The sequence below is a fragment of the Empidonax traillii genome, unplaced genomic scaffold (assembly GCF_003031625.1).
Source record: "Empidonax traillii isolate 1590-97213 ecotype Southwest subspecies unplaced genomic scaffold, ASM303162v1 scaffold17:size2698205, whole genome shotgun sequence".
Lineage (NCBI taxonomy): Eukaryota > Metazoa > Chordata > Aves > Passeriformes > Tyrannidae > Empidonax > Empidonax traillii.
The window spans coordinates 823,460-840,174 of record NW_020955210.1 but is presented as its reverse complement, the minus strand read 5'-3'; the positions used below and the strand labels follow the sequence as shown (position 1 = coordinate 840,174).

The 16,715-nt window shown below is 41.9% G+C and overlaps 1 protein-coding gene across 1 annotated transcript; it reads right to left on the bottom strand.

Moving 5' to 3' along the window:
* Window positions 1–2,729: 2,729 nt before the first annotated feature.
* NPY (neuropeptide Y) lies at window positions 2,730–11,340 on the bottom strand. The gene is made up of 4 exons (XM_027895957.1): window positions 11,222–11,340; window positions 10,871–11,058; window positions 5,509–5,589; window positions 2,730–3,021 (listed from the first exon to the last, which is right to left on the bottom strand). The coding sequence occupies exons 2-4, from the start codon at window positions 11,056–11,058 to the stop codon at window positions 2,997–2,999; spliced, it is 294 nt and encodes a 97-aa protein (XP_027751758.1). The 5' UTR covers window positions 11,222–11,340; the 3' UTR covers window positions 2,730–2,996.
* Window positions 11,341–16,715: the final 5,375 nt, after the last annotated feature.

The window sequence follows — 16,715 nt, the reverse complement described above, 5'->3', positions numbered from 1 at the left end:
ACGTGGCCATGCAAGTGCATGTGCAATCCCTCAGGAAACACAGAGCAATGGTCAGTTCAGCTTAAAAATACCCCTCCCACATGTGCTGAGTACTGCTGGGCACCTCACTCCAAGCACCAAGATAAGGGGGCAGCAGAGCATCGGGAGGTGGTACAAACCACTAAGGAAAACATTTGATGCTGCAGCTAAAACTCAGTGTTTATTTGCCATCTACCAAGTAAATCCCATCTCACCTTGACACGCTGCGATGGGTTTGAGCAGCGCTGCCCACTCTACCATGATGGAGGGTCCCGTGACACAGAAAAATTTCGGAGCTGAAAGCACTGCAGTGGGCTAGGTTTGTAGGGATGAAAAGAGAAAAGTATAGGGAAAATTTCTTATCCTAGAAGAGGAGATACGTGGGATCATCTAGATCTCTTTCTTAGTTAAATCAAAGTTGGGCATAACTGTGATTTATATTACAGAAATTGCCAAAGGGAAAGGTGAAATGACTCTTAAATGTTTTACACCTATCTATGGACATTTCTCATTTCAAATTCACAACAAATAAAGGAGAAAATACTATTGTCTACTTTTGTGGTTCTTACTCCTTGTTTTTCATGGTGTTTCCTTGGATTCTAACATAAAATTCAGCCTTTGTTTCAGAAACAAGGCTCTGTTTCTCATGATTAGAGATAAAAAGATGAAAAGGTTAACCCTGAAGTCAAAATGCAGAAGCCATGCCAAACAAATCCAGTACTTAGCTTCATTTCACAGCTTATTTTTTAAGTCTATCCTGTGTTTTGGAGAGCTAATACAATATTTTCAATGTCCTGGCCTGTCAAGAGTGGTATATGAAGTACACAAGAAAGCACTAAGCACACTGAACTTCTATGGCAATATTGTGTCTACCCCAGAGAACAGAGGAAGATTTTAGAAAGAAAATACTAGTGCAAAGTGGATAGATAAATACTGTGTGAGTGTTTTGCCTTGCTTCTGTTTTTGCCAGCTCATGAAATAATAAACCTGGATTTTCTTAGATTTTTCTGTCTTTTCTATACAGATGAGTGTCCTTGAAGTTCTGGAAAACTCAGGTAATTGAGTGGAACAGCTCAGCACAAGCATTTAGCTTGCACTAATTCTCCTTTAACTCCTTCTTTCTCCACTAAGGCACATTTGTAATGATAGTACAAGCAACATAAGTTTAGTTTATGGGTTTTATAATTACTGATACTATAATTCATATTGTCATTAGTATACAGAGATACCAAGAATTAGCAGGAATTAGAGATGTTGTATATCATATACCTCAATAACTTCCAATTACTATTTTAATAATAACTCAAAGCAGAACTTTTTGAGTACTCGACTCCAACAAGTCCCAGCCTGTGGGTGATGGCTCCTTCTAGCTCCAGCAACTTGTGGCCATCCTGGAGTCCCTGTGAACATCACTGCCTACTGCTGTGGGTGTAAATGATTTATACCACGGGGAGCTCCAAACATTTTTGAGAATCTAGACTGCTTTTAAATTTCACGTGTAGCAGCGTGGAACCCATCGCCATCAAGTCTGTTAAGTCAAAGCATTGCTGCTGAAAGCTAAATTTGCCGGTTCCAATGACACCCGTGTGTTTTATGAAAAGGAAAACTATGTTATGCTTCACTGAAGACAGCGTGACCACAAAAGCTGGCCAGTCCTAGTAAGCTGGTAACGCTTTGCAAACACATATATAGAAACCTGCAACTTAATTGCATTGACGCATCTCTCCTGGGGACAACAGCCATGTGGAAACATTTGAAAAGCGGCAAGGGGATGTAAATATATTAAACCTTCATGCTGATTCTTTTCCAATTTAGAAATTTCTTATGTGCTACTTTATACAGTGTTTAGTCACAGTGCCTAAAGAAAAGAAGTTGTGTGTCAGGAACCAAAGACCAGCACTTGTGTCATCCACAGTGTGGGTCCTGACCATCCTGCAAGATATGAATCTGTGAGCTAAAACCACTTAAGAACAAGGGTAGTGTGCTGCCATTTTATCGTATTACTTTGAGCAAAATCTTAGTGTGTGTCTAAGTCCCTCATTTGGCTAGTGAATGAATTTATAAAATTAAAAAATAAGAAAATGAAAACATGGAGATAGTTTGCCTTGCTCTTGTTCTGTGTATCTTCTCATGGTAGAACAGAAATCATGAGAGAGGCTCCACATGAGAGAGGAGGCTCAGAGTGCAAATACGCAATGGGTTGGGATTTATCAGTGTGCTACCTCACAAGTCCTTATGAAATGTTGGATGTCTCTTTTCTGGCATAAACAGTTGTAGTTATGTCTTGGTTTATGAGTTACTTTAGATACTATTTTCTGCTACTTTGCATATTGCCAAAACAAAGATGTTACATCTGTTTCATTTAAAAGTACTAATTCAGGCTTACAGCCAAGCTTCAAATCAATTTTGAGGAGTTAGCAGAATTAAGCAGTGACTTATTCCTTTGTATTTTGAAAATGCTATTAACTTTACTACATTTGTCAGTGTAAGGACTAAGTAAGTTTTTGGTACAGTCACTCTGAAAAATTGCCTCTCAGAACACTATTTTCCTAAGTTATGCAGTCTGTGATAAATTATTTTTAACAGTTTTGCATAAATCAAGCATCCAAGATGAGTCTTAAGGCCACAGTAAATGATGTCTTTATCTTACTTTGCAGAGTAATTACTGTAATAACTGCGACACTATTGTTGTCCACACTACTTCAGTCTACAGGGAGGTTATAATTCAGTTTTAATAGTTTAAAACAACGCATTGTTATACCAATGACATGGTTGGTTCTTTTCATTACGTATGTTATATTTTGGAATGCACAAATAATTTATTTAAATAAAGATATATACAAATATGATGAAGGAAAAACTCTACAGAATTCAGTACAATGGCTGCATGCATTGGGGATGATGCTATGATTTGCTTCATAGGCATGGAGTATGAATTGAAAACTAGGAAAAGTTTTGAAGGTGTGCTGAAAATCCCATCACCACATTGAAGGGTCTTCAAACCTGTAATACATATTATAGAATATACATTAACAAAAAGAAAAACACATTAAACACATCGAAAACTCATTCTGGAAATATACATCCCACTGACTGACTTCAAAGGCAGTCTAGACAAGTACTTCACACTAGGCATCTAACTTCCAAGAAGCAGTATTAGGAGAAACACATCCTGTTATTGGGTATTAAACATTTTCTTATCACTCCACAAGACAGACAAGATCAGAAATATGCCACATGTTTCTGTCATAAAAACCTGTACCTTACTTACCTGTACTCAGGTCAAGGCACTTCTTTTTTTTGTTTGTTTGGTTTGTTTTTTTTTTGTTTGTTTGTTTGTTTTGTTTTGTTTTGTTTTTTCTCTCTAATCTTTATCTTCCTGTTTTGTAGCTAGTTTCTGTAAGAATCTCTCTAAAATTTCTTCATATACTCAGGCACATACCTAGTCTACAAAATATTTTGGGGCATATTTTAGTCAGTAAAAGCAAAATGCCAAACCAGACCAGTCAAGCTGAAGGCAGTGAAGTAATTTATTAATATCCCAATATTCAGTTACAAAGTTCCCAAGAACTCATGAAGTATCTCTCTATGTCACTGATTCACTGAGTGCAATTTACATCTGCTCCTTAACTTGCTTCGTGTGTAACTAATTCTAAAACATTTCCTTAACTTAAGCTCAGAATAATAGCAGCCTGCCTTTCATTCATTCAGCACGGCTTCCTCCATGAGGAAGGCTTAGGCAGCCGTGCTGTACCTGAGTATATCTGCTGTGTGTCCACTCCTGTGCAGTTCCCCTGACTTCCTCCTGCCAGCTTTCACACCCTCTGGACAATTTCAATCAAGTCAGGGTTTCAGATTTCAGGGATATTAAGCTCCCGATGTGACATAAAACACAGGACTGGATAGCAAGAAGATTTAATTATGTCCTCACATGGAGGAAAAAGCTGGAGTGGAGTTCAGAATCCATACAGGGTTTTTATCCTAGAAAATATATCCATGGGAAACTAGAAATCATTGTTCCCAGTACTCCCATAACTGTCACTGATGAGTGACAAATATCATACTCAGTTTAAAATGCTGTTACAGGGGGTACAAAACAAAAATCTGCTTCTCATCAATTCTTGATCTTAAATGCAGACAAGTTGGTTATTTTGCTGATGAATTTTTGCTCCCTGGTGTGTTATAAATAGCATTATTGAAACAATAATAATAATCATGAAATTTTGTTATGAAGAGGTGAAAATTACAGAGAATATTAGACTTTGTACTACCCTGTGTGTTGCCTCAAATTCATGGCAGTGGAAATTTCCCATTATGTGAGGGCTCTGCCTTGTCATTACCAAACACAAAATAGTCTAATACATTTCACTGCACTCCATGCAGTTTTTTAGATAAGCATCTGCAGAGAAAACTGCATCCCCACAGCTGCAGTTAGTCATCAAAACATCAGTTAGTGGTTTCCCTATTGCAGAACCAGAAGTCTCATTGACAACATCCCTTGATGACAGTAGAAATTCTGGTTACCTTTCAGTGTCATGATCATGCCATAAATTCAGTGCTACGGACTATTATGCTTAAGGACTTAACTAGTCTAACTGAGCCTTTGCAGAGCTGATGAGAGTGCAGAGCACTTGCTTGTAGACTCCTGACATGACAACTGCATAAAATATTTATTTCTGCATTAGAAGTATTACCCACAAACTTAAGACTATCAGTAAAGACTTAAACTGAGCTCATCTATGTTTGATTGTGAGTAAAATTAAAAGCAATATTTTTCTTCATGAGCCAAAACTCCCCCTTTTCAACATACTTACTTTTCAGCTGTGTAAATTGCAGTCACTACTACAATATCTTACATTATAGCTAAGGTGTCATTAGCTATCTAGATAAATGCCTTATGTACCTTTGAAATCCCTGTGTTGTTTGAAACACCATTGTTACTCTAAACCAAGTGCAAGAGGAAATATAAAAGCCTTTTTTTCCCCTTTGTAAAATATTAGATACAAAACCAATGTGAAATACTGTACTTTAAAGACAAGTCATAGCCATGCGTCTGTGTATGAGTTAATGTATGAACATATTTACCACCTATGTGAGTATCAAATGAGAAGAAATATGTCATCCTTGGGGCTCTACTATGTAAGGAATCATCAAAAGTCAGCATACAATTCTGTGTAATAAGGTCCAGAATGGGGCAAGTGCCTTGGGGATGCTTCCCTTCCTCCAAGTAACAGGTATGGCCTGCTCCCAAAATCAGGAAACAAGGAGTATGGACTATATCATATTTGGTAAGGCATTTCTTGCATTCATAAATGATGCTATTTAAAAAAAAAAAAAAAAAAAAGGAATTGAAAATGTTTTTTAAGGACATGTCTAGCCAGTTGTTAGTGGCATATGTTTTTTCTCTGTGAAACGTATTTACTGATAACAAATGAAACCATTAAATCTAAATGAGAAGTGAAAGTCACCACAAAACCTCTTCATACATACCTGGATCGAGGAATGTTTTCTGTGCTTTCCCTCAACAAGAGGTCTGAGATCAGTGTATCTGGGCTCGATCTCTTTCCATATCTAGGGAAAAATTTTAAAAAGTTGTATTTTGTATATGACAGTTTTTATAAATGAAGACTAAGCGCAGAACCATTAGTCTTTTTTTTTTTTTTTTCCCCAGAAAAAGTAACAGAGCAGATATAAATACCACTTTTCAGCAAATATTTTTATTTAACTTAACCATGTGGGGAAAACATTCATTCTTCGGTACCTCTTCCACCCCAGCCCCATATTTTTCTACATTTTTTCCATAATCATTTTACATTGTGGTATTGAGAAACTCTGAATATTTCTCACTTTGATGGCTGTTCCTGGATACTCTAGGACTTTACACAGTGATATGAGCATGGAGGAAGAAGGAAGAAGCTGTGCATGATGTGACCTCCAAGCATGTCATTCTTGCTTACAAATCCATTTCCACCATCTCTTTAATTTTCTCATTGGTTTGAATGATACTCTATCCTTCATCAGAAATTATTCAAATGAGGAGTGGAATTTATCCATTAGGTTAATAGAAGAGAAGCCTCAGTATGACATACTAGCCAAGGAATCAGATGAGATTTTTTTAAGATAACATCTGGGGCTGCCCAACACATAAGCACATTAGGTTGTCAAAACTGAGCTATCCCAGGGTAATCATCTTGAACAATGTGACTATGGGAACAAAAACTTACTCAGAGTTCTTCAGTTAAATGGGATATCATGGGCCACCTTTGTCCTAGACTTACACAGCAGCCAACCTTCTATTTGCCTTTTTTTTTTTCCCCTAATCCTGGATACTGTACATTACTCAAAAGTTAAAAGTATTGCAACTTCTGTTTCTTGGGAAGGAATTTGATCTCTTTTCCTGAGAAAACAGAAGCAACAATGATCAGCCTGCTTGACAGACATTTCGTCACTGTAAGGATTCATTAGCCCAAGAGTGGTAACTATGAGCAAACCCTCAGTTGGAAAGAATTAAGATCACACTTTGCAACTTGCGTATGCAATTATTCTGAATCACAAAGTACATGAACAGCTTTGTTAACGTCGTTTGAGTGAAATTCTGACTCGAGAGGAATTGAAGGTGTAATTAAAGACTTATATCCAGTGATTATTATCCAGTGACCACAGTCATTCCAGTGATCTACATTCGGCAGAAAAAATCCCCCAAACCTTCCCAAACTACATTTAAAAAGCTAGCAGTTTTAACTGTTTATTACATACTTCTTGAAAAGTGGAAATACATCCCACTTTGCAATCATTATATTCAACTCTTTGTATTTTTGCATCACCCTAATCATTTTAATGCATCACCTGTGCTCCAGAAAGACAAACCAGCAGTTTCAGAAAGTTAAGGTAGATTTCTTAATCTAAGCAGGTTGGAAAGAACCAGCCAGACACAGTGAAATGCTATTACAATAGTGCAATCAGGCATGATGCTGAATTAAATACCTTGCACTCCAGTACCACAAAGGGATTTCTTTCTTTCTAGTTCCCTACTCTGATTAATATGGATGTGACCTGGAGTTCAACTAAGAAGGAATCTAATTTTCCATTATGTTAAAGAAATTGATTTAACAGATCAACAACTTGCTCTAATAGCTCACACTTGGACAAAACCCCCACGAATCTCTCAGAAAGTTTTATCTGAATAAGAAATAGCAAGCAACCACCTGGAGTGCAGAGATTCACTCAAATAATGAAGATGACTGTGTTAGGGAGATATCTTTTATTTGAGTCCCTTTAGCGTCTTGGCTAGACTAGTGCTGCTACCTGTGCTGCATGGATCCACCTTGTCCTCACACAGCAAAGCTGCACACAAGGTGTTCACTGACTGCAATCAGCTGGGCTGGGCAAAGAATAGCCATTCTTTCTGTGTCAGGAGGATGCCTGAGTCTCCTGTCTACCCTGGAATTTTGCACCTGGGAAACAACCATGCTACAGACATACTAAATAGAGGCAAAAGTCCTCTCTTCTCAAAGTCAGTCTCTTCTTTCTGATGCAAATGCCTTGAGAGATCTTTTCTGCTTCATGCTTTGTCTCCTTGTCTGCCCTGCCCAGACTTGAAATAGCTAGAACACAGAAAGCCAGGCCTTTATCTTCTATTTGGGAAATACTTTTATCAAATACCATGGCTTTTTTAAAAGGACGAGGCTCAAAGCCAGATGAAAATACCTGGTTAGTTTTTATGTTCAGTTTGAGACATCAAGGCCTATTTTGGGGAATGCTGATAACTCACAGCTCTAGCTGAGGTCAAAAGGGTTTGAGGAGTAAACACACTTATTCTGATTAGAGACAGTAAATTGCAGACTCAGTAAAATCTCAAAGCTTCCTATGAAAACTTGGGTCTTGAGAGTCATATCCCAATGTCCAAGGCTGGCAACAGGAGCTGAGGGATCTCAGAAACATGTGGGTCTGATTCAGAAAATTGCAAAGAAACCAAAGCTCTTGAGAGCTGCTGCCTTCCCCATTAAAGGGCATTGACATGAAGCGGGAGCATCAGGACCGCCCAAGTCAGACACACTTCCAGATACTCTCTCTGTCTATAGTTTGAGCCATTTCCAGCAGGAATGGCCTTACTGTTTTGCTACAGCACAGATTTATGAATGAGCTACAAAGGACAAGGAAAGAAGATGGCCTGTTCGCAAGAGGGAGTACAGGTAGTAGCAAGTAGCAGAAGGAGGAGTGATTCAAGTAAAAATGGGCTGTGAAAAAAGCTTCCTGAACAGTGTGGTAGAGGGATATGAGGCAAGACCACAGGATAGTTTGGGAGACAGAGGTGGAACCAACCCAAAAGACACACAGACACCTCTAAGCGCAGGAGTCTGCATTTGTGCTGGTCATCTTGGGTTCTCTTTCAAGTCATAAAGACCTGTCACATAAGGAACAAGAATCCTGAAACAGGCCTGGTGACCTGCACCACAAAAGTACCTGTTTCCTTTAGCTAACCTCAAAGGGATATAAAGTTGTCTAAAGCTAAGTAAGATGAATCTGAAGGAGAAGGATTTCAAAGGAGAGAGGGAGCAAAGCAGCAAGACTGGCAGGGTCTAAAGACAAGAAGAGAAAGATGGTCTCAAAGGAAGAAGTTTCATGGGAGCTGGGGTGAAGACCCTGTGGGTCACAGTAGCTCGGAGGGGAATGGCACTCAAATGCTTAGGTCAAGCCAGAAGCAGAAGGCAGGAAGATGAGACAGGAGCTTATTCATAATCACAGAAACATCAAACAAGGCAGGACAGATGAACCTGAAGAGAAAAAAAGCATCAATCTCCTCATCTTCTCCTTCGCCAATGTGCTCTTACTGCTTCATCTCACTGGCTACAGGAATCGGATCTGGTGAGAGGCCAATAACTTGCTCATTCACCCTCAGGAGGAGCAGGAGAGCCCCTGGACACCTTGTCTCCCCCCGTCACAGTACTATGCACGAAAAGCAGAGACAAAAAGCTGTAAAAAGAGAGAAAACTTCGAGCACATCTGCTGAAACAGACAAATCAACCAGTCCAAAGTGCTTCAAAAGTTATTGATTCATTTTGCAAATGACTGTGTCACTGCCAAAGAAGGGAACCTCCAGAAGCTCAGTTAAGCTTTCCAAAGGGAGGTGGCAATTGCTTTATTTCTGAACTGTTAATTCACCACACAGTGGAAACAGCACACCTTTTTGTTTTTTCAGTTAACCTATGTAGTCAACTTTTAAATGTGTATCACTAAGTTGCCATTGTAGTGCTTTTTTCTGCCAACTTTCTTGTACTTCTAGGTCAATTCCGTTCCTTTAAATATGAGGGTGGATAGAAAATCTGGGTAAAATCCAAAGAACAAAATTTAAATTTTATCCATCAGCAACAATCACTATTCCACTTCATTTCAGACCCTAAATCCACACACAAGAATTAAATCAGTCTCAATTTCTGAGTTGTATAGGTACAAGCCAGAAAATAGGGGGAAAAAAGCTACACAGTCAAAATTAAAGCAAGCATACAGGGCACACACCAGACATGGTGTTTGAATAGAGGAAGGAGGGTTCATTTCGTTGGGTTTGGATTTGGGTTTTTTTGGTTTAAATATGACCTGCCTTTCGACAGGAGCCACCTTGGAAATGGGAGATTAAAGAAGAAAAGAAGGGATGAGAGACCAGCCTGGAGGTCCCACCACATGCAAGAGAAAAGGGCGGCAGATACAGAGCTTGAGGATCAGATTATTTTAGCAGTTATCTAGACAAAAAGTTATCTGAGCACAGTCTGCCATCCAGAACCATGCCATACACATGTGCAAGCTGTGAATACTGCTTTAAAAGTTCAGGACTGAAGAACTGTATTTCTATCAGCATCTTCATCTGTCTTATACCATTAGTGCACTGGCAGACAATGTTATGGACTTGCTGAGAAAGGTCTCAGTTAAACAACAGCCTCCCTTCTAATTTAATTCTCAGAGTTCTAGAGGGACAAACGAATGCCTAATTTTAGACCTCTCATGTGGTTTTGATATTAACAAATAGATAAATATGTCAAAACTCTTCTGGGTCACACATTGCTGTTGTACCTCAAGGGAAACTTCTCTCAATCACAGTCTAACTGGACAGATGCTCCCAAAAACAATGATTTTTTAATAATAATTTGCCAGGGTTTTTTTTTCAGACTGAGCCTTTACTTCTGCTTTAACAAGCGTAGTGAAACACAGAAAACCAGTTTAGAGCCAGGCAGGCTTGGGTTCACACTCTTTTCTCTTTCAGATTGGGCTTGAGTTCTTATTTGTGATCTTGAGAGAGGTTTTTGTTAGGACTAGTGGGTTTTTTGGCGACCACAGCTACAGTATGTAGCTGGCAAACCACAAAGCATCTGGACTACTACATTTTTTCAGAGGGTACTTTTTCTCGTGAAAATCTTCACTTGAGTGGGTGGCAGCAACAGAAGTGGAAAACTGCTCCTACTGCCCTTTCTTCCTCTCCCCAGTTCCCAGGTTAGTTATGTTTTCTTTCCCTTTTAGGGGGCTCTCCCCATGCATGCCCTGTGGTTCCTGCTTCTGACTGCCAGCCTGTCTGAGCTAGGAAGGGCTGCGATAGCAGAGGCAGCGTTGACACCCCTCCCCCTTCTGATAACTTGAATAGTGGAAATTCAGCTCTGGACCCAGAGACAACTCAGGGGTTCATGGGTGTTGCTCTCTAAAGGGAATCTGTGCACCACGTCTTTCTCCGTGTGGGTGTGTGGGGAAAGCAAGGAAAGACACCCAGTGTGAGGGGGCACCCCACCTTTCTCCCCTGAGCCTCGACAAGTCAAAATCTACCCGAGGAGCGGGAAGGGGGGGATGTTTGCCGTCCCGCTCTGCCTACCTCTGCCTGGTGATGAGGTTGATGTAGTGCCTCAGCGCCGAGTAGTATCTGGCCATGTCCTCTGCGGGGGCATCCTCACCGGGGCTGTCCGGTTTGGAGGGGTACGCCTCTGCCAGCGTCCCCAGGCAGACCAGCAGCGACAGGGCGAAAGTCAGCACCGACACCCACAGCCTCACGGTGCCCTGCATCTGAACGGCGGGGCGGGATGGAGGAGAGCCGCCGTCAGCACCTACCCCGACGGCGGGAGCAGCGCGGCCAAACCAGCGCAGCCCCGGACCGGTCCTGGCCGCCCCACGTCCCCCGCTTCCGTCCCCATTCCCATTCCCGTGCCCGCCCCGTCGCGGCACTCACGGCGGTGGTTGCAGCGGAGCGGCTCCCGGCTCGGCGAGGCGTCTGCCCGTGCGTCGGGGCTCCCGAGTGCGGGGCTCCGCGCCTCGCCGGGCTGTTTTAAGGCTTCCCCGGCAGGCAGGAGGGGCCTCGGGCGATCACGCCTCGCCAGCTCCGGTCCCCCACGCCCCGCTCCGCCTGTCCCTGCCCCGGGAGGGGCACCGCGGCCGCGGCCGGGCGGGGCCGGGCGGCACCGAGTGGGGGGGCGCTACCTTGGCCCCCGCCGCGGCCCCCGCACCGCCCCCGCCGCCCCGGCGGGTCCCACCCGCGGTCTGCCAGCGGGTGCTGCATCCGGCCCTGCGTGTCCCGGTCCGACCGTGGGAGCCCGGCTGCCTGTACCTGTGGAGCCGCCGTGCTGCCCGGTGCCCGAAGGCGGCGGGGGAAGGGGAACTCTGGGGAACGAATTGGGCCCGCTCCTGTGGCACCAGAGGTGCTCCAAGCTTGAGCTTCGTATCAGTAGTGCTGCCAGACATAAAGCCATGAAGGCAAGCCGGTTTGGGGCAACCAAAAATACCGAATCAGTGCCAAAGGCTCAGATATCATTTCCACAAAATGGGTAAATCAAAGATTCGTGGAATGGTTTGTGTTGGAAGAGACCTTAAAGATCACCTAATTTCAACCTCTCTGCCACGTACAGTGATAACTTCCACTAGACCTGGTTGTTCAGAGACCCATCCAAACTGGTCTTGAGCACTTCCAGGGATGGGACATTCACAACGAATATTGAGGCTTAACTCTCCAGGAGACTGGCAGCAGAGCCACAAATTGTACCTTCCCTCCATGCCCACTCTGCCCCCTGCTCAGGGCTACCTTCTGAGTGTCTGTGCTAAAATTACTTTGTTCTGTGTCATTTTTGTGCCTGAGCCACTTTAGAGAAAACAACTCACCAACACCATGGGAACCCAATAGCCTTTCCAATAGCTGTCCTGACCCAAGGAAGCCACTGCTGAGTCTGGGACGCAGCAGCTTCTCCCAGCAACATGGGACTACAGAGACTGATCCAGCTAAGGTGTCAGACTTACATGTCTCCCTAAAGTTGTCCAAACCTGAGTCAGTGGAGAGAGATGGGCACCCTGGCTGTGACCTGATCCCTCATACAACAGAGGTCTGAGATAAGGACAGTGGTCATCTTCTGACAACATATCCTTTGCTGATGACAGGACCAGCCTAGGTGACTGGGCTAAGCTAGACACCTGACTACCAGAGTGCCTGAAGTCAGGTAAGATGAATCCAACTCAAATAAAGTTTCAGAATTTGTCAAAGAATTTGGTAGAGTTGGGAACTATCCTTACATATTAGTAAATTAAGGTTAATTCTTTAGAAACAGATAGTTTCATTAGCATCTTGATGACCAATGACTAATTCCAGTTGGAATGACAAATCATGACTCTCATCGTATCTTATTTTTACTTTAATTTGAAGGCAAAATAGCAATCACCCAAGTAAGAAAATTAGACATACTGACAGAAAACTTTAAGACACATTCTAAAATGATATCATTCATATGCTACTGTTATTAATTTCTATAGTTATTATTGTATGCAGTTATTGGCTTAATAATAATCCAGCAGACTCTGAAAAACAATATTCAGTTTGCAAGAGCAAAGCCAGAAATAGTTTTCATCACTCCAGAAACAGAATCTCAACATTATCTAAGGAAATAAATAAACAAAGTAGCAAATAAATGGCTCTTGTGGTGCGCAGCTAAGCTCATGGGACTATGTCCATTTCAAGCCATGGAAGCGAAGAAAATTCCAGAACTCTTAACGTCAAGAGATATTTTGAAATTTTCATGACTCCATAGTGCACTGGCCACAGACCTTACAGCAAGATTACAGCCTGGCTTATATCACATACTGAGTGAAGAATTCTAATGTGTGTGAATAATCTTCCATGCCACAGCCAGCAGCTCTAGCTCCTAATTTCAGCACATCTGTGCAGGGGGTGACATCGCATCATGCAAAGTGGCCTCTTGCATCCCCACGCTCTCTGTCCTCCCACCAGCACATCCTGCACATTCGGTGTTCACACTGGCCTCGTGTCGGCTCAAGAGATGCAGCTCATGTGACAGCCTGATACCTAAGACACTGCAAGTGCCCTAAAGAGCAACTGGCTCCATCACTTTCCCTTGGCTGTGCTGAATCCAATAAGCTGCCTATTCCAAAGCTTGCGTACATCCAGTTTATCAGTTTTTATGGGGTGTAGGGAACAAGTGGTGACAGCACTGGAGAGTGAAGCATCTGGGAAGGTGTACCACAAGGACAGCTGTCACCAGCTTCAGAACGATTCTGGCACAACCATCTCCCACCAGCTCACAGGACTGGGCGTGACTTTCTTGTTGTTAAACTCTTTCACTACTTATAACTGAGGTTGCTGCTCTCCCGCTAGCACCGCTGTTTTTACAGTATCAATCTTCAAGGCATTCCAAAGAGGAATAAGCCAAGAGACTAGCAAGATGAGCAAGATAAACATGGGGTCTGGCATCTACATACTTACTTGGGCTATAAGGAGGCAATGACGTTCCCCCTACCCCAGATATGTGTGTACTCCTTGACACAGCAGCATGTCATGCTGACATGTCTCGGCACAGAGCACCACCTGGGCATTTGGGTGTCAGCATCTGGGGAAACCCTGGACAGATCCCTCCTCTATTCCTAGTGATGAGGTGCAAGCAGTACGCTGCTCCCTCCAAGCAAACGATGAAGGAATAGTACTGGCTAAGTCCCTCTACAAAATGCTGGGTCTGGAGCAGCAAGTCCCCCCAAAAATAAAGTGTGGTCCAAACTAACAGTCAGTTTGTGTGACAGCATGAGTGAGGGAAGCCCTCTCTCTTAGGCAAGAGTAGGAATAAAATTTGCCTCCTTTATGAGACAGCAGCTCCTGCAACTATGAACTGCTTGACAGGGTTTGGGAAGAGATTTTCTTCCCTGGAGCACCATGACCCCATCAACTCATCTGTTGTGTCTTACCTTTGGATGAAGTAGCATCTCCCAGCTTGGGCCAAGTTTGGACTCACATCCCCACTCTGAGTGACCCAAAGGTTAATGACATGTCAAGACTTAACACTCTCACTGCACCTCCAGGAGAACACTTCTTTCTGTACAGTTCCAACATTTAATTTGGAAAGCCCAAAACACTGAACCCAAAATTTTGATTACCCTGCTTTCCACAGTGCCTATTTTTATAACAGTATTAAGGCACTTTGTGTCTATGCCCCATTTCATCATTTAGGATGAAGCATAGATCTTGGAGGTTTCTTGAGTCTGGAAATTTTTATGTTTGGAGCCATTCTGTAAGTTTTTACAAATAATTCCTCTCTTCTGTTTTCAAATACTTAGATCCATACAGAGTCATCCAATTCATACCCTTATATGGTATTATATGCTACTTATGTTAATATTAATCATTAAACATTAACAAATAATAATTATACCACTATTAATAACGTGGATAAAACATAATTTGGATGCATAACATAATCATCAGTATAATCTCAATGCAAAAAATACTGGCATTTTTTAATCGATGAAACAAACCCTATACCTAAAATTACAGATATATAGGCTCTGGTGTACCAGTGAGACCAAGTGCCCCTTGGTCTCAGTTATCTTTATGGGGGTTTTACAACTGATTTCCAGAGTCAAGATCTCCTGCACTTTCATTTCACCTGTTGGTGATTCCTCCATGTGGATGCTTGCCCAGTGTTGCTGTCCTTGCACAAAGGAGGCAGACATTTGTATTCTGGCGAGTGGCAGAGCTGCATTTTCCGCAAGCAGCTTTAGGATGGGCTGTAAAAGTGAACCAGAAAGGTGGCAATGATCACTCAGCAGTGTGATGAAGATCTTCATCACTCAGCAGTGGTGATGAAGAAAGTCAGCAGGAAACAAATGGAGTTAAAGAATGCAGCCTGGGAGAGAGGAGAAAGACTCAGGCATAGCTCAGGTCTAGCAGCATTTAGATATCCACTTTTTCCCTTTGCCAGGTATTATGGGCTTGCAGATGTGCAAGTCCTAGTTACACTCTAGCTAAAGAATCAAAACCTAGAAGAGTATTTAACTACATACAAAGAGAAAAGAGTGTTTCAAAGCTCTGAGCAGGTATCAGTGCCAGATACAGAATTGATGGTAAAAAAGTGAAAAGGAACATGACAGTTACATTTTGCCTACATTTTAGTGTCATGACATTTAAAGATTCAATAGACAGCATTTTAGCCTACAAATTCCAGACTATACTAAGAATTGAAAGACTTCCAAGGTGTCAACATATTAGAAGATAATATTGTTCTACAAACTGCATAAATGTGAAAGAAAATTTAAGTAATTTATTAATGGTAATGTATTCAATTGAATTAAAGAAGGGCACGATATTTGCCTTAATTAAGACAAAATTTAGCGTGATTAACTTTAGGCAGAGCGTTATTTATACCACGCTTTCTGTGGTAGGCATGGAATTAAAGCTGTTCTTTGTTATTACAAATATGCATAATGTCATTTTTCACTGCAACCAAGTAAGGTTGTGTGCATCAGTGATCCTAAACTAGCCCTTGTTTTAAACAGAAGAACAAGATCAATCTCCTAATACAGAGAAAGTGCTAAAAACTGGAGCCCCAAGAAGAAAAGATTCATGTAGTACTAGAGACATGGAAATAGCAGCTTTTATCAGCTGATGTTGCCTATGCTACTGTAGTTAAAATGTCTCACTAAAGGTTTCCATAACTGAGCAAACCTTCCAAAAATGCTGTATCTTAGGACTGGAAGTTCAGTCAGATAAGCAGTGCATAATTATTCAGTAGCCATATGAATTTATCTGAACAGGAAATGGAGCTGTTAATCTCACAAAATCAGACTCTCACAAACTTTACAATATTGCTGATTTCAGTCTGCTTAGCAATACTTTCTGAAAAGCTTCTCATTGTGCTTTGATACATCACACCACTCTCCACATTTCCAAACTTTTATGTGTCCCTTTCAGTACTTCTGTTTGCTTCCACCTGTGCCTACTGGTAAGAGTTGAACAGAGCACCCTCTGATCCTCAAGTGACCCCCATTCCTGCCTGTTCAGCAGCAGTACTGTTTTCAAGAGGCATCCTTGAGAGCCTTAAGCAGGTTTGTAGTACACCACCAAAAAGTAGGGCTCTGGCTAAGGACAAACAGCATGAAAATATAAGAGAATAGAAAAAAACTATTGGAGCAAACCAAAGGCTCATCTATCCTGCCCTGAAAGAGATCTAAAAGCTTATTTCTAGGACTGTCAGAATAGGAAAAGTGTACAGGCACCACAGAGGTGACTACCTGTGCCTGTATGTCACCTTCGCCCACAGCACCAGGACAGTCCAACATCAGTGGCAGGGAGGTGGGTGATAGGACAAGGGAGTAAAGGTTTTGAAGTGAAAGAGGGTAGATTTAGATTAGATATTAGGAAGAAATTCTTCACTATGAGGGTGGTGAGGCACTGACAC

Coding starts and splice junctions, on each gene's coding strand:
- NPY (XM_027895957.1), bottom strand. CDS start 11,058: ATGCAGGGCACCGTGAGGCTGTGGGTGTCGGTGCTGACTTTCGCCCTG. Junction 5,590..10,870: donor AACCTCATCACCAGGCAGAG/GTAGGCAGAGCG, acceptor ATTTTTCCCTAG/ATATGGAAAGAGATCGAGCC. Junction 3,022..5,508: donor GAAAACATTCCTCGATCCAG/GTATGTATGAAG, acceptor TATGTATTACAG/GTTTGAAGACCCTTCAATGT.